This window comes from Octopus bimaculoides, chromosome 14 (assembly GCF_046866305.1).
Source record: "Octopus bimaculoides isolate indiv1 chromosome 14, ASM4686630v1, whole genome shotgun sequence".
Lineage (NCBI taxonomy): Eukaryota > Metazoa > Mollusca > Cephalopoda > Octopoda > Octopodidae > Octopus > Octopus bimaculoides.
In genome coordinates, this window is record NC_142941.1 from 29232989 (window position 1) to 29257098 (window position 24110).

A 24110-nucleotide genomic window follows, 5' to 3' on the forward strand; every position below is an offset into this window, starting at 1 on the left:
TAGACTTAATAAAAATCAAACAAATCCAGTCCCAAGCATTCTCCACATCTCTACGACACTTCTAGACTCACTTAATCAGAAATTGACACATACCTCCACTTTTCTTTCTGCTTTCGGTTACCTCTAATTTCTACCTCATCATCACCATCAACTATTGCTTTCTCTTTGCCATATTGCCTCACTTATGTACCTCTACATCTCTCCCTTTCACGAGTCACCTACTCCCATCCACTTTTATATTAGCCTCTTGACAGTCGAGGGAACCATTTTCATTTTCTCCAGTTGATTCTTGCCTTGCAAATTCCTTGGCAACAAGGGATGTTATATAGGATAACCCATGTCAATGTGTAACCATCTAAACCAGTTTTTCCTTTCACTCCAGAACAGAGGATTAGCAGGTATTTTGATAAGCTGAGATAATTCAGTAAAATCTCCTGTGATATAGTTCACAATCACTAATCCAGCTAGAAAAATTTCAAATTTCCCAGGCTCCCACTACTTGCTGTACAAATATCATTTGCAAAGGCAGGCTTTTCCAGTTTGTCTTCTCCTTTATTATACATTTTCGACTTTTAGCCCCAGCCATGGTTCCAATGCATAAAGGAAGTACTTCACGTGGTGTAAAGCTTGAACACCAAACATTGTGCACAAGAGGAAAAATTTTGATGAAGTGATTTAGATTGCATGAAAGTGAAGGTGTCACACCATCAGATGATCTTGTGAAAGAACAAGCAAAAACGTTCCAAAGAACTCAGATTACAGTGAAGGCTGGCTGCAGCATTTCAAGGATCAACATGGGTTAAAGTTTCATGCTGTGTGTGATGAAAAACAATCAGCTGAAAATGCATCATTATTGCTAAGAAATTGTGCAGATGGTTGTAAATCCCTAGCAGTAAGACAGTGATGAAATTGAGGAAGATGTGAGTTTCTATTGATTGGTTAATTCGGCTAACAAATCTAAAACAACTCAGTTTTATAAGTGAGCAAGAAATAAGGAACATCTGTATGCTGCAAGATAAACTGATCAAAGAAAGGCCAAAAATGTACAACAGAGTCATCACTTGAAAATCCAGTGCCTTCAAACATAACCTCGTCCAGGTGTGCTGCCATCTTTAGTTCCTGATATTTCACTCACCTTACAAGATGAGTCCTGGCAGCCCTTCACCTCAAGAAGATGCCAATCTTGATATCCTTTCACCACAGTGATGATCTTTGTGTATGTCAACAGAATCAACGTACCAGTACTTCACCACTCATTTTACCTGGGTTTTATTAGAATTTCATTTGATGTCTCCCTTTTCTTGATTTATAGGGTACCTTACCTACCATATTTAATCAATTGATAATCCGGCACTCTCCAGGTCTCAACAATGCCAGTATTAGTGGTTGTGCACTGTATAGAAATAAACCCATCAAACATGTTTAAAACAATAAAAAAGAAAAAAATTTTTTATTTTCACTCAGGTCATTTATTTCAGCATTAGTCAATCCTGCTTTAATTACAGAATATAATCAGGAAACTCAAATACAACTTCCTTCCCTGTCAATCTTTTGTAAACTGCTCGAAATACTTCAAGCTGAAACAGAAAAAAAAAAAAAAAAAAAAAAAAAAAAAATGCTTTTATAAAACTGAAAATTTCTTTTACTAAAACAAAAACAAACTTGTGTTTACACACTAAAACTGTGATTACATATAATCTAACCAGACAAAATATTTTGTTGCCTGGTATTTCCTATAATGCCATCACCACACCATTGCCATAAAAAGTCAATAATGAAGCGTTTCACAAAATTTTTGAAAGTTTCTTACGGAGCAAGTTTTTACTATAAATCTGTCAATAATGAACTCTGTTTTGAAAAAAAAAGTTATGAATATTAAGTTGTTTTCATGCATCTTAATTATGATTTTTAAAGAAAAGTTGGTTATTTTGACATTATCTCCAAAAAAAAAAAAAAAAAAAAAAAAAAATCCTATTTAGAGATTTGGAATTTATCGTTTGACTTGTAAAATTTTTGGTTTCATCTGGATTATCGCAACATTCTGTTTCTCTAGTTTCATAATTTTTTTAGTTCAGTAAAAGTAACAGTATCATATTTTAATTCAGCTCATATTCCCCATTTTCTAAATTCAATCTAACTTCTGTTTTTTTTCTATGCAAATCTTCACTCATTGAGTTCTGTATTTGTAGACCTGAATTTTTCCAGCAATTTACAATTGTCTCTTTTACAACTGAATCCCATGCCTGGACTGACCAAAAAATACCATCCAATAATGATTCCTCTTGAATTGACACTTTCACATCTTTATTAATCAAATTTTTAATAAAAATCATATTGTGTAGTTGTACCTGAATGACCAAATTAATACACCATTTTGAGCGTGGCTGTTGCCAGTACCGCCTGACTGGCCTTCGTGCCGGTGGCATGTAAAAGCACCCAGCTGTAGAAACTCTGCCAAATCAGATTGGAGCCTGGTGTAGCCATCTGGTTCACCAGACCTCAGTCAAATCGTCCAACCCATGCTAGCATGGAAAGCAGACGTTAAACGATGATGATTTGTTTTACTTTTTATTTACTTGTAATTGTAATCTACCTGCAAGGTGAGTGATAAGTTTTGATTTAATTTCTATTGTAAATCTTTATATATGTTCCTGTGTATTCACGTATGCGTGAGTATATTTCATTTAGTTGATGTATTTATTTTCTAGTTGCCTTCAAAAACAAATTCCAATGCTTCAGTTTATTTCACGTTTATGTACACCTGTTCTTCTGTGCATTAAATTCAACTGATAATCTAGTGATGTGCACAATTCTTCTATATCAAAATTTTGTTGTATACCCAATTGAACATTAACTGATGATTCATTCTCTATGGTGATGTTTAAACAAAATCTTAATATTTTTACATTTTGTTCAGTTTACCTGGATTTACCTGTAATTAGAGTCACTTTGAGACAAAAGTTATGCAATAGAATTGAGAACCTTTTCTTTAAATTCCTTTAATTTTGTATTATCATTGTTAGGAAAAACGTAACTTTTAGTCTGCAATATTTTGTAGAACAGTCTTTTCTGCATTACATTCAAGTTTGTCTTTAACCCTTTCAATACGAACCCGACCGAGAGTACCCATTGTTATTTAAATGTAAATTTGAACACAAATCTTGTTAGTACATTCATGAAAACGTGATTTCACTTTGGCATGATATTTGAACTTGGTAAATTTTGGAAGATTTTCCCCCACATTTTTTGTGGCATTGATTTTTTTCAACTTTGAAAATAGAGTGGAGTTTCATGCTGTCAAGCAGTGATTCCGAATTTGAAGGCTTTTCAACAGAAGATATAGAGAAAAAGAATGAATGAGGTACATGGTGAGTGAAAATGAATTGTCTATTTCTGCATCCGAAACCAGCGATTCTGAAGAAACTGAAAGCGGTGACAGCGACAGCGAGGACGATTTTACACCAGAATGAAGTAAAAACTTCCAAGGAGATAGGGTCTACTCAGTCTTTCCCAGAAAGTGAAACCATATACTTTTTCTTATTATTTTTTTCCAGTATGCTTGCTTGAAGCGATTACTGCAGGCTTGTGGTTTCCCCACAACCGTAGAAGAAATACGAGCATTTTTTGCCATAAATATTATTATGGGTATTAGACAGTTACCCAGAATAACAAATTACTGGAGTGATCAGGAACCTTTTGGCGATGAATATATTTCCAGTATTATGAACGAGTACGATTCGTGAAGCTGAACCAATATTTACATGCGAGAGACACTAGCAGTACCCCAGTACGTAGAGAACCAAACTTTGATCCCTTATTTAAAATAAGACCCCTCATTGACTGCATTCAAAATGCATATAAAACAGTTTACAACCACGAGAGATACTTATCCATCGATGAGGGCATGGTGGGGTATAAAGGAAGGGTACGCTTCCAACAGTATATGCCAGGAAAGCCTATGAAATGGGGGATCAAAGTTTGGAAAATTTGTGAAGCAAATACTGGGTACTGCTGTGGATTTAGTTTTTATACAGGGAAAAGAGACAATAATGTTAGTCAGTATGGTCTAGGGTATGATGTGGTCTGGAATTTATCACTTCCATCAGGGCTGTAAATTATTTTTTGACCAATCTTTTAGTCCAGTCAAACTTGCAGTGGATTTAGAAGCTGTAGCAACGTATACATATGCAACAGTAATTGCTAGTAGAAAAAAGGCTGCCGTTAGATATAAAAAAAGCAAAATTGAAAAGGGTAAAATAATCCAATAGCAGAAAGGAAATCTGCTAGCAACCGCATACAGAGATAGGCAAATAAATAAACCTGGGGTTTGCAAAAGGCAGTGCCTTGAATGCCTACATCAAAAAAGAAAAACTAACAGTGGACGGCCAGTTAAAACATCCCTCCAATGTGCATTCTGCAAGGTTGCAGTATGGAGAGTGGGATTCAGAATCACAGCTTGATAGCATGAAACTCCAATCCATTTTCAAAGTTGGAAAAAAAAACCAATGCTGAAAAAATGTGGCAAAAAATCTCCCAAAATTCACTGAGCTCAGATATCACGCCAAACAATAACAATGGACACTTTCGGCCGGCTGCCTCTCACGAACTAAAGGATGTTTTGGCTGGCCATGTCCAGGTTGGTATCGAAAGGGTTAAAGTCGTTTAGTGTTAGTGTTGCAGACGGAGAGAAAAAAAAAAAACAAAAAAAAAAAAAACGAAAATCTGCAAACTTTTCTTTGGAGTTTGTTATTCAGAGAAAACCCAATATCGACAGGTTAGACTGAACTACTGAAATCAACACTTGCAGGAGTACACCCATTGTAAAATCGAAGTCCACTCACAATGTCCCTTTTACCTCACCAAAGGGACTATTTCTACTTTGTGATTGTAAATCTCCTGAAAGGTAACCGGTGTATAAATAACCCCTGCTCTTACACAATACCAAATACTAGTCACGACCAGCACCAGATTAAGGCATGAGCTTCAAGGATCTCTATGTTAGAAAATATCACTGGGGAGCCGCAAAAGGGTCTACAAAATTTTAACCTAGCTCTCTAGCGACATCGCTCTTATAACATGATTAAGAAATTTGCATGGATGATCTTTCTTCTTGGTATAACCGGTTACACAATCAACACCACCTAACCAATGGGTGCTTTTAATGGAACCCAGACTCTTGCAGGCATTTGAGACAAGTCGCCAGCTTGAGACCCTGAAAAAACTCATGGGCACTATCATTACTCCCTTATTCCAAAAAATCCAAACATTCACATCATACAAGAAGTCAGACCAGCAATGTAAGAGCCAAAAACCAAACATACCTTATGTTCAATGTTAGTTTGTTGATTCTTGTCTAAATGCACCTTTATTAGCTTAGAGCCATCCATCTTTACACGTATCCTCTTGCCAACGATCTCAGCAGGGAAACATAAGTCTTCTAAGATTGCTTCATGGACAGAGGTCAAAGTTCGACTAAAATGAATGAGAAACAGGAATATCAATCAAGGAAAATGTGTGTACAAACACATCACATATAAACTGCTTATGAACATATTCTACTAAACGAGATTAACTCTATTAGCAATTACAATCACAATGCAAAATAAAGATAATAATATTCATCTTTATTACAAACAGATGAATCATGTATACACACACATTATAGAATTTGATAACACACCTGATAGGTCTCTTTTGCTTTTGCTTGTTCTTGATCTTTCTATTGGGCTTTGGCAAAATTCGCCTCTGTAAAAAGAAAAATATACAGAAATAGGTAATACGAGCACAGATCAACCCATTTGTGACATTTCTAATGAAATACGTATTACATGCAATTTCTCTCAAATAAGTACTTAAATAAATTGAAATAAAATAACCTTCTCAGTAAGTTGATGTTATGAATATAACATTGGGAAACAGACGTGGTTTCTTGGATTGCTTGCTCCCAGGCTGAAACCAGCAAATGCCTACTTTGATCACTACTCTGAAGAACAACCTGCTCCATACTAAACTATTTTTCACAGCCAATTTGACTTCACTGACCAAGACAAATTGGTATAACAAAAGAGGTCAGCAAAAAACTATATGATATGCCTACACATCCATTCACTTCATTAACTATACATTTTTCTTATTCTCTATACATCTTTGCAAAGTTGCAAACACCAAACAGTTTTAATAGCATTGGAAGTGCCAAAAACAAACCACTTCAGTATTCCCACTGTTCTTATTGCAGTCAGCAACATAACATCTGCCAAAAGACTTCAGCAAGACAACCCACTTGAACAGCTCCTCTTTGCATTAGCTGTTCACTAAATTATTCCACTGTCTTATATGGTCAAGTGAATGGCATTGAAGAGCCTATCAGCCCTATTGCTTTTTGGACTTGAAATAATTTGAAACAAGCCAGACATGACAAATATGAATGACAAGGAGCCAACTTTGTAACTGTTTGCAATATTTGATTTAAGCTGGCCTAAGTGTGACAAACTGAGGTATGGTGCCTACATTCAGTTCATCAATTCTTTTGAAAACTCTCTGCAATCAAATTAAAAGTTACACACCACCTAAAAGAGTGTACAGAGGACCAAGACCAAAAAAAATTAAAAAAGAATCTTCTTAAACCATAAACACAAAGTTTTTCAATGACTGGGTCAGGTCAAACTTACAGAAAACTTCAAGAATGTAGCAACTAGTATCATACTAAACATTGAAAGCCACTTTATCCTCAACTTTCTAATTTAGCTCTATGTGGCAAATGATAAATTCTGTCTAATGATTATTAATGAATATTTTCCTCACATACTGGTGTTCATGCTTCCTTTCTAACCTCTATGTACACTAGTTTTGTACATACCCAATATTAAAATTGAAAACCCAGTAACATACCCAACTATGTTCCACTGTCTTATACTACAATTAGTACTACTGAAGTTATCCATTCCTCAACTGAAAAATGGATAACTTCACTGTATATGATATTAGTAGAGATACTCAGCACTGCTCAGGGTAGAAAATGGCATAGCTTTTATTGTTTTGTTTTTAAAGTTCAGAGGATCCATCCAGCTAGCCAACTGCATTTTATTACCAAATTGGTAATATACACTTGAAAACATGCATTACTGCTCATGTCAATGCCCAGATCATGCACTGATTTTGATTCTGGGACTTGAATTCCTCCTGGGCCAGTGTATCCAGTCTGCATGTCATTTAGCTCTGTGTTGGTAGCATAGGGCCTGGAATTTTCCTGCATGTAGTTGTCTTCAGCCCACCTATATATTGCTTCCAACTCCCATTGCAGATGTGCAATATTTTCAGGATTTTGTATTGTCTGAGAGACTGTTGTGGCATCTGCATAGCTAGCATGGGTGGCTATCTGAGCAGCCGAGGACATGTCTGAAAGGGCCACTATGAATAGCAGTGGCTCTAAGACAGTGCCCTGTGGAACACCACTTGCTATTTGTTTCCTTGGAGGTGGCCCCATTGGCCACCACTGCCTTTCTTTTGGAAAGTTGTGCAGCCACTCTCCAAGTTTTCCGCCTACAAAATATTACATGTTCTAGTTCTACTAATTAAACAATTTACTTTTAATGATGTTAAACAGCACTTAAAAGATACACAGAATTCTTTTTTACTCACCTGTGCAATGAAAACGACATGTTTCCCACTGAACTTCTTTTCTAATTCTCTTACTAAACGGATCTGTATCTTCTGGTAGGACCTCAGCTGAGGTACAGGGACAAAAATAATGATGGCTTTTTTGCCACGGATGTCAATTTCCTGATGCAAAAAAGAAAAAAAATGTCACGAACCCTTCCATTACAAAATTTCAGTCAATATTACTAAACCGTCCCAAACCAGCCATAATGATTTATTCCTATTTTAATGAGAATTTCAACACAAATCTCATTAGTAAATTTTCACTAAGGATGGAAAAGGGATACCAGTTTCATGCTGTCAAGCAGCAACTTTGAATTTGAAGTATTTTGGAAAGACAGAAAATCTCAGAGCATATACGTGATAACAAAAATCAGATATTTATACTTCCGAAAGTGAATTTGCACCTGAATATAGTAGGAATTAAAAAACTGATTTTGTTAGTCACCTTCGAGGATGCAGAAGGGCTGGCATGGGACTACCAGTGATGGAGAACACTGGTGGACCTGGTTGGCTCTACGCATGATGATGCTTCTGAGACCACTCACTTGAAATGACTCCAGCCCCATCAACCAAGAGCATGAAGCCAAGCCTATGTGCATTAAGTTGAACTAATAAATAATTAGTAATTTGCAAAATTCTTCTGTCTCAAAATCTTGTATACCCATTGAATTAGCTAATAACTCATTTTCTATGCAGATGATTAAACAAAATTTAAATAATTTTATATATTGTTGAATTTACCTGTAATTAGATTCACTGAGATGAAAAATTTATGAAATATTTGGTTAAGAACCTATTGTGTTCCAAAAATCACAATATGTTGATAAATAAACAAGGAGTTGTTTTATTAAACCAGTATAAATTTTCGATTATTTTAGAATTTAATTGAAACATTAGTTAGAAATATACTAACAAAAGGGTTAAATATAATCAAAGCACAACAAACTGCAGAATTTGATGAAGATGTATAAAATCAACCAACCAACCTTTGCTCCAGTAATGTACAGCTCTCTCAACTGGTTCTTTAAATCACTACTAATTTCCAACTCCAAAAGAGCCTGCAAAAGTATGGAGATGTACACAAATTGAAAACCAAACACACACATACATACTGCACTACAGAATATACGAATAGATTTTATTCACCATTACCTAAGTGTAAACTATGCCTATTTTTTAAAAAACTATTTAATCAAAGAGAGGACAGTGCCCAGGAGCTTGTGTGTATATATATACATCTATATATATATGTGTGTGTGTGTATACTGATACACACATACAAACATATGAAGGTACATACGTGGCTGTGGTAAGAAGCTTGCTTCTCAACCACATGGCCGTAGGTTCAGTCCCACTGCATAGCATGTTGAGCAAGTGTCTTCTGCTAAAGCCTCAGGCTGACCAAAGCCTTGCAACTGAAAGAAACCCCCCTTCATATGTACATTATGTATTTGTCCCCACTTGACAACCGGTGTTGGCATGTTTACATCCCCATAACTTAGTGATTCGCCAAAAGAGAACGATAGAGTAAGTACTAGGCTTAAAAAGAAGTCTAGAGTCAATTTGTTTGACTAAAACTCAAGGTAGTACTCCAGCATGGTTGCAGTCAAAATGACAAACGTGTGTATATACACACACATATATACAATGAAAAGGCAAATGACTGGCATCAGTTTACATCATAGCATTTATATAAACATAATTTGCAAGTTACAACAGAGTAGGGGAAAAAAATGAAGGTGTGCAAATGATGCATTTCCCTGCAAACAAAGATAAGCTAGATCCTTAGTAGGGGATAATAGCAACCACTTCCATAATTAGAGATAGCGTCTATCCCTGGTGGTGGAATAGACTGCTACTGTATGAACAGCTTATCTTCATTTACAGGGAAATGCACCATACAAGAGACTATTTGTACATCTCACTTCTTTTTCTACTATGCCATAACTTAAACCAATACCAGTAGTTTGCCTGTTCATTACCATTGTAAATAACCATATTTATCCGTTTTGATACCAAACTGCCTGAATGTGTCAGAATTTCAATTCAGCTCTAACTGGTCAAAATTACCTAGCCATATTTAAACAAGAATTTCAGCATCAATCTCATTAGTCCATTTATGAAAACACAATTTCACTACATAAAGAATGAGTTACAGTATCTGACATTATTTGGTGTGATATCTGACCTCTAAATCTTTGGACAGTTTGTTCTATATTGATTTTTTGAAAAGTTTATAATCATTAGCATTTAAGCTAGCCATATCCGACCAAAATACTCATGCTCAAACTTTTCACACCTGCTCTACAATGTCATGCAAAAATTATACAATCACATCAAAATCTCAAAGCAATGAGTAGTGTGTGAGAATGAAAGTTATTCTGACAACAACTGTTTGTCTTACTGATTTTTTTGCAGAGACTGGACCTAGCCACAATCTTTTCCAGGAAGTAAAACCATCAGACTAGTTCTACCTCCTAATTTCTTCAAAGCAATTACTGTGGCAACTAATTGCTACACAATGTAAACAAAATGATAGAAAAGACCATGTTTGGTCTCCCACATGCTTAGGTAAAAATCTGAGCACTTTTTGCAATCTATATATAATTATGGGTGTAAGGAAAGCTACGAACCTTTTGAAGATCAAGGTCTCCAGTATTATGACAGAGACAAGATTTAAAAAACTATCACAGTTCCTATGAGACAGCAGAGTACACCAATGTGTGGAGATCCAAATTTTAATCCCTTATTAACTGCGATCCAAATTTTAATCCCTCATTGACTGCGACCAAAATGCTTATAAAATATTCTATAAACCAGGGAGATACCTATCTCTCAATGAGCATATGGTGGAATACAAAGGCAGAGCACGTTTCTAACAGTATATGCCCGAAAAACCCACAAGATGAAAGATTTGTGAAGCCAATACTGGGTATTGTTGTAGGTTAAATTTCTATACGGAGGAAAAGGGAGAATAATGTAAGCCAGTGTAGCAAACTCATAAGAGGTGAAGAGAGAACATAGGTTTGTTTGCCTGAACAGGAGAAATTATTGATATCTCATTGGTTAAAAATTACCGCCCATATACGAATTCTGAACTTTGTTGAAGAAGTCTTTCACTAAATACAGTTCTAGAATTCGCGTATGAGCAGTTATAAAAACCCTGATTTTCGGGAAACACTCCAGTGATCGTTGGACCGCCACTCACCCTCTTGAGTATCAGCTAATATTTATGCCATGTTCAATACTCAATTCCAACAATACTGAATTGTTGTGAACTCTTGTAGTTAGAATGAAAGATTAGTTAGTGTAAATTTTAAGTCGTAATTCTCTACGACAAAATGACTTTATTTGTAATGGTTCCATAAATGCCAAATGTACATAATAAACTCATGTAGAAATTTAATTCTTTTTACTTGTTTCTTTCAACTTGTTGAATTTATTTCTGTATTAATGAAACTGTATTTTTTATGTAACGGTTAAAAGAATACGAATCCATATCTTCAACCTACATGCATGTATTGAACGCACGTTCAGCGTCTTGGTATGTATAATTCATTATAACCTTTACGCAGCCTAAACCAAGAGGTATGCTTAGTGATAAATACTTATAATTAAGTTATAAGTAACAAGATTATCATTATAGCTTTTAATTAACAAGTAATAATATTTGTTATAACTTATGATCAAAAACATTTAAAATAAGATGTAGTATTCACTCCCCGACCTTAACACATAAAACCAGCATGACCTAGAGTACTATGTGATCTGGAATTTATCACTATCATACCATAACCAAGGTCACATATAATTATTTTGTCCAGTTTTTTCATTTCAGTCTAACTTGAGTGGATTCACAAACTGTGGTAGCATACATATGTGCTACAGTAGTTGCAAGTAGGAAAGAGATGCCATTGTATATATAAAAAGCGAAGCTCTGATCCACAACTTTGTCTTGTCCGGGAAATGAAAAACACGATGTAATTTAAAGGCACAAAGGGATTAATGAAATTTGAAGAACATGGAGCGGGTGGCGATGGTGTTAAAACCATGGTGGCATCTCGAAAGACATTTTATTCGCGATAGCTATTTCAGAATTTTGTATCACCAAAAGCAGAGTTAATCTCAGGTAGGTTTGTACCAGAAGTGCTAAATACTAGTGAACTATGGAATATGTTTATACAAATGACGAAACAAAATTATATGTGTGTGTATATATATACACACCCACACATATGCACAAGTGATTGTAACAATAAAACCACAGTAATCGGAAACTAACCTGAGAAATTTGTGATTCAAAATCATCAGGCTTCTCACCCGGAGGTTTAACAATCTTAGCGCAACTGGAATACATCTACAAATATAAAATTGATACAAAATTAGTACATTTTAGGATATACATACAGGTTATGGAAAATATTTTCATACCTACGTCACTGAAATTTATGTAGTAGGCAGGGAATCTCTTATGACATACCAAGTTATTGGAAATTATTCAGTTTACGTAAGAAAAAAAAAAAAGTAAAAAGGACACAAGTAAATACACCAGAGTATGTTGTCTGATACTTTACTCACTCTTGTCACCCCTCACCATCTTTATCTGTTATTTACAACTGATTTCTAGCTTTGCTTTGGAGAAAATGATTATTTACTCGACTAACAATTTGTATCTGTATTTTTTGACTGGTTGTCTAGCTATTATTTCTTACTGCTTTCTTCCTTTTCATAAAACAGACTTGAAGTTAAAAGTACGCCTCAAAAAAGAAATAAAATAAACAAAAACTGAGAAAAAACAAAAACAACTGAAATTAAAATTGAAGTTATGAATCATCATCATCATCATCATCATCGTTTAACGTCCGCTTTCCATGCTAGCATGGGTTGGACGATTTGACTGAGGACTGGTGAAACCGGATGGCAACACCAGGCTCCAGTCTGATTTGGCAGAGTTTCTACAGCTGGATGCCCTTCCTAACGCCAACCACTCAGAGAGTGTAGTGGGTGCTTTTACGTGTCACCCGCACGAAAACGGCTACGCTCGAAATGGTGTCTTTTATGTGCCACCCGCACAAGCCAGTCCAGGGGCACTGGCAACGATCTCGCTCGAAAATCCTACAGGAGCCAGTCAGGCGGTACTGGCAACGGCCACGCTCAAAATGGTGCATCTCATGTGCCACCCGCACAAGAACCAGTCCAGGGGCACTGGCAACGATCTTACTTGGCTTGCCGGGTCTTCTCACGCACAGCCCATTTCCAAAGGTCTCGGTCCGTAGTCATCGCCTCGGTGAGGCCCAATGTACGAAGGTCTTGCCTCACCACCTCAGCCCAGGTCTTCCTGGGCCTACCTCTTCCACGGGTTCCCTCAACTGTTAGGGTGTGGCACTTTTTCACGCAGCTATCCTCCTCCATTCTCACCACATGTCCATACCAGCGCAATCGTCTCTCTTGCACGCCACAACTGATGCTTCTAATGTTCAGCTTTTCTCTCAAGATACTTACACTCTGACGGGTATTCACATTGACATTACACATCCAACGGAGCATACTGGCTTCATTCCTTGCGAGCTTACGTATGTCCTCAGCAGTTACAGCCCATGTTTCACTGCCATGTAGCATGGTTGTTCGTACGCATGCGTCATACAGTCTGCCTTTTACTCTGAGTGAGAGTCCCTTTGTCGCCAGCAGGGGTAAGAGCTCTCTAAACTTTGCCCAGGCTATTCTTATTCTAGCAGCTACACTTTCAGCGCACCCACCCCCACTACTAACTTGGTCGCCCAGATAGCGGAAGCTATCGACTACCTCTAGTTTTTCACCCTGGAATGAGATAGAAGTTGTTTCCTGTTTGTTTGCAGTCTTTATTGCACCTGAACATCTGCCACAAACAAAAACTAACTTGCTAGTTAACCTGCCTTTGATGTTGCTGCACCTCTTATGTGTCCATAGCTTGCACCGGGTACATCTTATAGAGTTACTACCTACTCCTTTTCTACATACTGAGCAGGGCCATCTACCTGAAGGGGTTTGTGTTTTATCTACCTTCCTACTTATTAGGATTTTGGTTTTAGCTAGGTTGACTCTAAGGCCCTTCAATTCTAGACCTTGCTTCCACACCTGAAACTTCTCCTCTAGTTCTGATAGTGACTCCGCAATTAGGGCAAGGTCATCAGCATAGAGGAGCTCCCAGGGGCAACCTGTCTTGAACTCCTCTGTGATTGCCTGGAGGACTATGGTAAATAATAGGGGGCTGAGGACGGAACCTTGGTGGACCCCTACCTCTACCCGGAATTCATTGCTGTACTCATTTCCAACCCTCACCTTACTGGCCGCATCTCTGTACATGGCTCGCACAGCTCTCACTAGCCATTCTTCTATCCCAAGTTTCCTCATTGACCACCAGATAAGGGATCGGGGGACCCTGTCAAAGGCTTTCTCCATGTCAACGAAAGCCAGGTACAGAGGTTTATCCTTGGCTAGGTATTTCTCTTGCAACTGTCTCACTAGAAATAAGGCATCAGTAGTGCTTTTACCTGGCACGAACCCAAACTGCATCTCATCTAAATTGATTCGCTCCCTAATTAGTTGGGCTATGACCCTCTCTGTAACTTTCGAATATTGTCAACAATACGTTTTGATTTCATGAACGTAAATTGAACAATTACACAAGTTATTTTACCAATATTACAGATTTCACAAACAAACCAATCAATCCAAAAATTACATCCAATAAAAAGAACAGTGAAGTAATGTTTAAGTCGGACAGAAGTCTGCTAAATCAGGGGCCGCTCAGTTAGATAACAACCACTTATACATGTCAAAGGACGCGGTAGAAATAGTAGCTAAATTTCCTTCAAATCACACGGTATTGCGTTAAATGGAAGGATATAGTGTGATAAGACAATGGGTTTACTTGTTCGTGATTGACTTAGGCCATACCTCTCCACACACCAATACATTCTTGTTTCCTGCCTATCTGAAAAGAGTACAGGGTATTCAGACTAAATCTGAAAGTTTGCATAAAAGGAAAAAACAATATCCCATCCAAAAAATAAAGTATATATTTTTTTTTCAATCAAAAATTACCAACTAGATTATGGCCAGAAAATAAGTTTAATTTTGGCCCGAACACCCTGTTTAAAGCATAAATAACACTTCTGTATGGGAAAAAATATGGTAAATTTTCAGATTAACACCCGCACGATCTTCACTAGGATGTTAGGGTTAGGGACGGAATCCCCTAACCGTAATCCTCACACCCTAGTGAAAATCGTGCGGGTGTTAATCTGAAAATTTACCAATAATCTAAAGGGCAACAAACGAAAATCGGCCCCAAAATCATTAATGGTAACATAGCTCACTGTCATAAGATTAATATCTCGTGGATTATTTTTTTAATGATAGCAACACAATTGCTCCGAACTAAAATCGCCTCGCCACGATATTCCAGTTGAACAAATCCGACAGAAACCTAATCTTTTTCCATCGAGGTGTAAATTGGACATCATTCAATACACTACGATTTGGGGGCGACGGATTCGCTGTCTATAGAAGACCAAGCGACTTCGGAGATGCCCCTTATCCATTCGTTCTTTTAGCACTAGGTCAACAGCTACCGAGAAAACCTATAATTTCAGTCGTACTTGGCGTGACTATCCTGCCTTTTAACTTTAAGGACTAAATATTAATGTTTAAAGATATCAGTAATGAATGAAGAAGATTTGTCTGTCATAAACTACCCTACTACAACTAACATACATTGGACACATGCTCTAACATAACTTGCATTACAAATAAAATTTAAACGGAAAGACAGGTTGACTATGTGACTGAGATATCGAAATACAATGCTCCACATGAGGGAAGGCGTAAAAGATAACCAGATGAATCAATGTATTAATTCTACAGTTGAACTGAAAACTAGAATATATATATTTAGTAAATTTCTGTTATTACCATAATCATTATTAAAATGCATCTCAGTGATTATGTTAAACAAATATAAAAACAATAGCATGTAATATATGTCGCTGTCACGCTGAGAGCCGATCAGCAATGTTTATCAGTGGATAATTCGTAGTTAAATTAAAGCATCTAAAAACAAAAATCTATATGAAGGAAAGAATAATATATTAAATTTATATCTATATCGATATTTTAACACACAACGCTATATTAGAAGGAAAAATTTAGTTAATTCATGAAGACAATCAAGAATTTAGACATACCTCAGATAACGGCGCTAGCGGAAGAGAACGAATCTCGTTGTGGATTACTGAAGTCTCGTTACAACAAAACAAACCGGAAGTTGGTTACAACGTGCGCCGGTAATAAACAATTTTTTATTTATTGTTTTAAAGAAGTTTTTTTTTTTAAACAAAACAATGCTTTGTCAATTATAATTTATTATAAGGTGGCGAGCTGGCAGAAACGTTTAGCGGTATTTCGTCTGTTCTGAGTTCAAATTCTGCCGAAGTCGACAAATTAAGTACCAGTTGCGTACTGAGTCGACTTAATCGACTGGCCCCCTCCCCAAAAATTTCGGTCTTGTGCCTAGAGTAGGAAAAGAATTATAATTTATGAAGTTTTAGATTATAAGTGAAATTAAATTACTCAAAACTAGAAGTCGAAACGTGGCTTCGTTGCCCCCTGCCACCACCTTGTTCCGTTAGATTTCTTTGTTTAGTGTTACGAATGGCTTGTGTAGAAATCTTATATTTACCACGCCCTGTATTCAGACACCCACACATTTTCCGTTTTATATTCCTAGAAAACCGTTAACTGTTGCAGATACTGTTCTATTTTTGTATGACATCAGTAGCTGCTAGCCTCTTAAGACGACCGACCAGTACTTTGAATACACTCAAGTTTGCTTGCTGCTTAGATAATTTTATCGTCATGCCTTTCTATGCTGTGAAAAAAGGACGTGTACCCGGCGTATATGAGACATGGTGAGACAATATTATTATTAATTATTATTTGCCATTAATTGCCGACGAGAATGTATCATAGCTCTCCACTCCAACATTCGAAACTCTGAGTACTATAATAACTTTTTACTGTTTGTTCTAAATTATAATATATATATATATTTATATATAGGTAGTGTGGGGAGATGTTAACTTTCCAACTCATGAAGTACTTGGTACTAAAAAAAATAACAATTTAATCTTAAAAAATTCAAAACCTTTGCGGTTTCATTTATTATTTATATCCCATACAGGTGTAAATAATGAAATTATTCGAACGATGGATTGCTTGGCATTATTCAGACTTGGCGGACTTTTCCAAAACTCAGTCGGACTTTACTGTCATTTAAACACCGGTAGATTTCCGAAACACCGGAGATCAACAGGCGAGTGAAGTGGTGTCGAGATTCCATTTGTTTTCTAGTCTGTCAAATTTTCTTATATTGATGGTAAAAGACCAGATTGTATGATTTTTTTCACCCGTTAGCAAAAAAAAAAAAACCCTAACCAGCTGGGTGTTAACAACTGTGTAGAAAACGAATATGACAAAAGAAAAAAAAATTGCGCAAACGAACCGGCAGAGGACTTTCGGATAATTCATAAGATCCGATTTTCCCGTCATAACTTTCGGGAAAATGTGTATATATATATATATATATTTTTTTTTTTTTTCACTGAATCCAATGTTTTTGGTTATGGAGGATCCGATTCTGAAAATTTTTTTTCAAAAATTACATTTTCAAAACTTCAATTCAGACAAAACAACCGTTCATTTTCACGGGGAGAATTTTGGGTCGCAGTTTTTCATAAAAATTTGAAATTAAAATTTGAATTTGAGTTTATTTTTTCCATATTCTTAATCTCCGTATTTTCCCACTTATTGATTGAAAAAAAAAAAAAACTTTAATTTCACGTGAATTACTTTATCATATTACTGCAGGAAATTAATCTGAAAGAAATTTTTGCAGAAAGGTGAATAGATCGATTATATATTTCTTTCATTTTGTTATCGCAGTTTTGTAAGATTCGGCTGTTATTTCTAGCATGTGGATAGCCTGCTTGAAGGACAAGGGGCCGGAGAATAGAAATTTTGAAATTATCTTTTCAGAATCGGATCCTCCATAACCAAAAACGAGGGATTCCGTAAAAAAAAAAAAAAAAAAACAATATGTATCCATTTTCCCGAAAGTTATGACGGAAAAATCGGATCTTGTGAATTTTCCGAAATTGCCCCCCCACCCCCTCAGGTTCGTTAAAAATTTTTTTTTTGTCATATTCGTTTTCTACACAGTTGTTAACATCCAACAGGCTGGGGTTTTTTGTTTTTGTTAACGGGTGAATATCTTTATGTTAACCCTTTTATATCTCCTTACACTGATGGACACCCTCTACTCTTCGATATAGTACTATGCAAGGCTCTTTTGTTACATGCCCTGTCCTTGTACTTTCCTTGCCTGTTGCTTTTCTATTGTCGACAGAACAAATTTCAGAATATTCAGTGTTACCTATCAACTATATTTTGAAACCACTGGTATTTGTGAGCAAATAACAAAAAGGAAAAAAAATAATAAATTCTGGAAACCCTTATTCTGATGGCAAAGCACATGGCTCTGTGAAAACCCTCACTAACTTATATTGTTGCATACAATACTGTTACTGTCTCGTTTCTGCTATTATCTTTGAAATGAACTGCCCCTTAATAAAAAAAAAAAATTACTATGCACATATATTTTATGCCAACTGTTCATATGTGACAAGGGGATTATTTGAAACATTTAGGCTGCAGTGACGAATGGTTATTTGCCTAAAGTTAGGTATTCGTTACTTAAAAGTTAGCTCCACAACCACGTGGACTGGGAGTTTATTCTTTTGTACGGTATATTGGGCTATTCTCTTAGTTCATTGAATTATCTCTGTTTAGTGCTCTACAGACGAAATTGCTTGAACTATTTCTTCTGCATGGAATTTGACTCACCCTTATCAATCTAGCCACTAGAAATGCAATGTTCCAGGCGTAGAGTAGATTTGGGAGACAGAAACTAATGTGTGTGTGTGTGTGTGTATATATATATATATATATATATATATATATATATATATATCATCATCATCATCATCATCATCATCATCATCATCGTTTAACGTCCGCTTTCCATGCTAGCATGGGTTGGACGATTTGACTGAGGACTGGTGAAACCGGATGGCAACACCAGGCCCCAGTCTAATTTGGCAGAGTTTCTACAGCTGGATGCCCTTCCTAACGCCAACCACTCAGAGAGTGTAGTGGGTGCTTTTACGTGTCACCCGCACGAAAATGGCCACGCTCGAGATATATATATGTATATTCTTTTACTTGTTTCAGTCATTTGACTGTGGCCATGCTGGAGCACCACCTTTGGTCGAGCAAACCGACCCCAGGGCTTATTCTTTGTATGCCTAGTACTTATTCTATCGGCCTCTTTTGCCGCTAGGTAATGGGGGAGTAAACACACCAGCATCGGTTGTCATATATGTATGTATATATATATATATATATATATATATATCCCAGAGGCAATATATATAAGTATCCCAGAGGCACAGTCAGTGCGAGACCTGGGCATTTACATGAGTAATGATCCATCCTTTTATGTGCATGTTGCTAAATTAGCAATGAAATGTAGGCGGCTGACCGGATGGATTATTAGAACTTTTAGAACAAAGAGATCAGGAAACCATGACGGTTCTCTGGAGGACACTTGTCCTAAGCCACTTTAACTATTGCTCTCAGCTATGGTCACCAACCAGTGTCAAATTAATCTCCCTCTCCACACCAAATTCATTTTTTCTTGGTAATCCATGGAGAAAAAACAGAGTACGAATCTTTAAGAATTTTATTCATCACCTTACCACTTTCAAAAGGCTACAACTCCCAATGTTTCACTTTTAGCTGTTTGGAAAGCAGGGAAGTTTCTTCAGAAATAATGTCGTTTACCTGTTGTTTCTAGCATGTTGTGTTTTCTGGTGGTGATCTGGTATTTTCTAAGGTTTACTATTTCAGTAGAATTTTATGCATGTGGGAAACATCAGACAAAAGGGAAAGATTGGGAGATTTTAACTTTTTGAAAGTGGGTAGGTGATGGGTGCGTGAGGTGGGGGAAGGGGCATTGAATGTTTCTTTAAGAAAAATTAAACTATAAAAATATATGTATTTCCCAGATTCATAATTTCTGTATTTTTTTACATAGATAACAAAACAAAAAAGAAAAAAAGAAAATTTGAAAAAGTTACAAATTAAGAAATTGCGGTAGGAATGGGAGGAAATTAAAATTTTGAAAACCAGATTTCTGAACAAAATTGAATTAACCCGCTTTTATATGATGAAACAATACATAGTTTGTGATCCTTCTTAAGAACAGAAAGCACTTTCATGCAAATCCATGCAAATTATACCCTCTCTCTTCACTTTTAAACAAACAGTAACTTCCATTATGCCATTAACTATATATCTGTGCTGATTCTGCCCATAAGAAAGGAGCAAATAATAATACAATGTACCTGTAGGTCATAACACCTTGGCAATAGTATAGTAATAATTTCATGTTCGGGTAGTCACCTTGTTGTATGCTGTTTAAAGCCCCTCCACAGTATTCAGCTACCTGATGTCAACAACAGTATGGAGCACCTGGATTTATTTCAGGAATTCCTTTGTGTCTGTAGAATTTATGGGACTCTTTTTTCAGAAGCACTATAATTGATTCAACCCATCATCAGGTGAGATGCTGTACAAACAATTATCATGCATCCTAGGTGCAGATGCTTATTTATGTAACAATACAATTTGCTAAGTGTAGCATATAGAAGTAAGTGAAAGAGCAAGTAAAAAAAATGAGGTGCTTTTTGAAAAGTCACCTGAGGAAATGCATCTGCACCTACAATGCATGACAATTGTTTATATAGCTTCTTACCTGTAAGGTATCAGTGCATGATGGGTTGAAATGATCGTTGTGGTTCTCAATAAAGAGTCTTGTGAATTCCATTTTCTATCTCATATTTTATATATATGAAAGCAATTGGTGGTGGGGGACATTTTCTCTGAGCTCCGCCTACACTGTTTTACATTTATTTACAATACACCCAGGTTTTCTGTTACATTGTAAGGTTTATTTGTTTTGGTGTAATTGATATTTGTTGTCTCTTAGTGGGGTGTGGTTAGCCTTTGCAAACACTTCACATGAGAATAAATGGGTGTTATGTATGTATGTATGTATGTATGTGTGTGTGTGTGTGTGTGTATATATATAATCACATACATATGTACATGTGTATGTATTTGTTTAGCCCCACATCATCCCTTATGAAAGCATACTTGCCTTTTGAGGCTCTTTATAAGACAGGATGGGTGATTTGAAGGAGATTGACTGCTATTTTTGGCAGGTGGAGTGACCATTAGAGAAGGTTCCTTCTGGCATGGTATTACACTTAGGCTCATAAGCTCATGATTATAATTCCCAGACCTAGGTGGTACATTTATATTCTCAAGCAAAACACTTCATTACATGTTTTCTACAATCACCTATTCAAGCAATGTTGATTTCCTGGACAGAATGAGCTTGAGCACTACTGTCTTGTATACTGAGAATCTCTGGATCTCATCTGTGGACTATATGTATACACACACAGATACAGAGTGTTTGGACTAAATTTGAAGGTTTGCATAAAAAGAAAAGAAAGCACAATATCCCATCCAAAAATAAAGTATTTTAAAAATTCGAAATATTTTAGCTAGATTACGGCTGGAAGATAATTTACTCAAAGTAACAACCTTCAACTTCCACCACAGCCTCAAAAGGTCTCCAGAACCTGGTATAAGTGTTCCCTGCTGTGTCTCTGGCAAGTTCTTTGAACATTCTCCTTTATCTTGGCCACCAGCTTTTCATTTGTGTTGCAGGCAGAGTAGTTGATGTCTTTCACAAATGCACTCCACACTTAGTAAGCCATAGGATTACAATTGGAGGAATTAGGAGATCAAAAATTGGGGTTGGTGAAGTTGTAGAAATTCTCCAACAACCAACTCTGACTCTTTTTGGAGGTCTGACAAGGAGCTGAATCCTACTGTAATACATATGGCCTTCCAAGATCAACCCTCTCCAGCAGCTTCATGTAGCTATCTGAATTGAGCCTAAGGCCCTGGTCAAATATGTGGGCAACATGATGACACTCTCATTAGAAACACAACAAAAGATCATTGCCTTCTTGCTAGCCACAGCTTCATAGTCTCTGTTGCTGCTGTCCAAGTGATGTCTTACTGCTTTTACAGAGTTCACAGAGAATCAAGTTGCAATCATGATGTTGGTATTTTGATACTCTGTGCAAATCTTCATGACACAGGTAACTCTTTTTCAATAATCAGATGGCTTCCAGTCCTCTTAGTCTGCTAACTTTTTCTCAACTAAAACTCTAATCTTAATGCTCTCCAATACCGTTGATTGTTCTTAAATATATCAAGCAGTTCTAAAAGAATGTAAAATAAAAAGCAGTGGACAAATTCAACCTGAACACCTTGTGTGTATGTGTAAGCACATGCATGCGTATGTTGTGTATGTGTGTGTGTGTATGTATGTATGTATATATATATATATATACATATATATATATAATATATGTACGCGTGTGTGTGTATATGTATGCATATATATATATATATATATATATATATATTGTATTGTTGGCATTCCATCGCTTACGACATCGAGGGTTCCAATTGATCCGATCAACGGAACAGCCTGCTCGTGAAATTAAAGTGCAAGTGGCTGAGCACTCCACAGACACGTGTACCCTTTATGTAGTTCTCGGGGATATTCAGCGTGACACAGTGTGACAAGGCTGACCCTTTGAATTACAGACACAACAGAAACAGGAAGGAAGAGTGAGAGAAAGTTGTGGTGAAAGAGTACAGCAGGGTTCGCCACCATCCCCTGCCGGAGCCTCTGGGTGCTTAAGGTGTTTTCGCTCAATAAACACTCACAATGCCCGGTCTGGGAATCGAAACCGCGATCCTATGACCGCGAGTCCGCTGCCCTAGCCACTGGGCCAGTGCGCCTCCGCATATATATATATATATATATATATATATATATAATGCGAGAGAGTTAGGGGTTGAGGATTCAACCCACTAAGGGATAGTATCTATCCAATATACTGCTGGGAGGGTACCCAATTATTGCTACACTAGTGTTATACCAAGTGCAATAAATGGGAGCGGGTAACTGCATTGTTTTGTTTCCAGGTAAAATAACATCTGACTGTTCAAAGAAGACTTGAAAAGTAACTAGTAGTGACTTCTCTTTAAAATAGACAAAATTTGGCATTGTGGTGTTATTAAGTACCTGCAGAAAAAAGGTTTAGCCCCCAAGAACATTCATGCTGACATGGTTGCTACATTAGGGGATAACTCTCCAGCTTTATCAACTGTGCAAAAGTAGGAAGATAAATTTAGGAGGGGAAGGGAGAGTCTTGAGAATGACCCAGAGTCTGGACATTCTGCAACTGCCACTACGGAGGAAAACATTGATCATGTTCACCACATGGTGATAGATGACAGGTGATTGACTATAAATCAAATAGCCAATGCTATTAGCATACCCTGTAAGAGAGGTGAGAATATTCTGAACAATGAACTTGGCGTAATGTAAGTTTCTGCTCAGTGAGTGCTATGTTTTCTGACACTTGATCAAAAGCGCACCAGGCTGATCACATCACAAGGAAAATCTGACATTGTTTGAAGCAGATCAAGCTGGTTTCCTTGAATGTTTCCTAACCCAGGATGAGTGTTGGCTTCATCTCTTTGAGCCAAAGAGGCAATCCATGAAGTGGAAACACCCCTCCTCACTTGCTTCATCTGCAGGGAAGGTGATGACCCCAATTGACTATCTTCAGAAGCACTACATCATCAATGGAGAGTACCATGCCATTTTGCTGAGACAGGTTCGGAAGGCTATCAAGACCAAACACCCAGGAAAACTGATGAAATGAATTTTGTTTCATCAGGACAATGCTCCAGCATACAAGTCCTTGCTTTCATTGGCTATTTTGCATGATTCTAGCTTTGAACTGGTTGATTACCATCCCTATTCTCTTGATCCTATTCTATTGATTTGGCTCCATCTGACTATCATTTGTTCCCTAACATGAAAAAAAAACACTTGGCTGGGAACCAGTATCACAGTGATGATAATGTCATATCTGCTGTTGACATTTTTTTTAACTAACTGGATGAAAACTTCACTAATGGGATCCAAACACTGCAATATTGATGGAAGAAGTGTGTGGACCACAAGAGGGATTATGTTGAAAAATAAACCTCATTTGATCACATTCCATGAGAGTATTTTGGTTAGCCTATGAACTTTTCAACTGATCCTTGTGATCAGTGTTACTTTCATACAACTGCTGATTACTTCAGTAAAATATATTTATTTTGACCAAACATACAATATTAGTTAC

At 36.7% G+C, this 24110-nt stretch overlaps 2 protein-coding genes across 4 annotated transcripts in view; one reads left to right on the forward strand and one right to left on the reverse strand.

Annotated features, from left to right (window-relative positions):
- Positions 1-1446: 1446 nt before the first annotated feature.
- LOC106875344 (small ribosomal subunit protein eS7) lies at positions 1447-16437 on the reverse strand. Of its 2 annotated transcripts, none has more exons than XM_014923437.3 (7): positions 15885-16437; positions 11942-12016; positions 8646-8717; positions 7639-7779; positions 5681-5745; positions 5322-5472; positions 1447-1577 (listed from the first exon to the last, which is right to left on the reverse strand). In XM_014923437.3, exons 2-7 carry the CDS (start codon positions 12014-12016, stop codon positions 1500-1502), a joined length of 582 nt encoding a protein of 193 aa, XP_014778923.1. In that variant the 5' UTR covers positions 15885-16437; the 3' UTR covers positions 1447-1499. The 2 variants fall into 2 exon arrangements, with proteins under 2 accessions (XP_014778923.1, XP_089218745.1); XM_089362619.1 differs by lacking the exon at positions 15885-16437 and adding an exon at positions 14570-14594.
- LOC106875333 (ribonuclease H1) overlaps positions 15965-24110 on the forward strand; it is a 39644-nt gene continuing 31498 nt past the window's right edge. Inside the window, exon 1 of one of the 2 annotated variants that reach the window (XM_089362613.1) lies at positions 15965-15983. Coding sequence is in view for 1 of the 2 variants with exons in the window: in XM_089362612.1 (XP_089218738.1) it covers positions 16465-16607 (143 nt within the window). In the remaining variant the exon portion in view is untranslated. Of the gene's footprint in view, positions 15984-16464; positions 16608-24110 lie in introns of those variants that run through there. The other variant, XM_089362612.1, reaches the window with a different exon arrangement.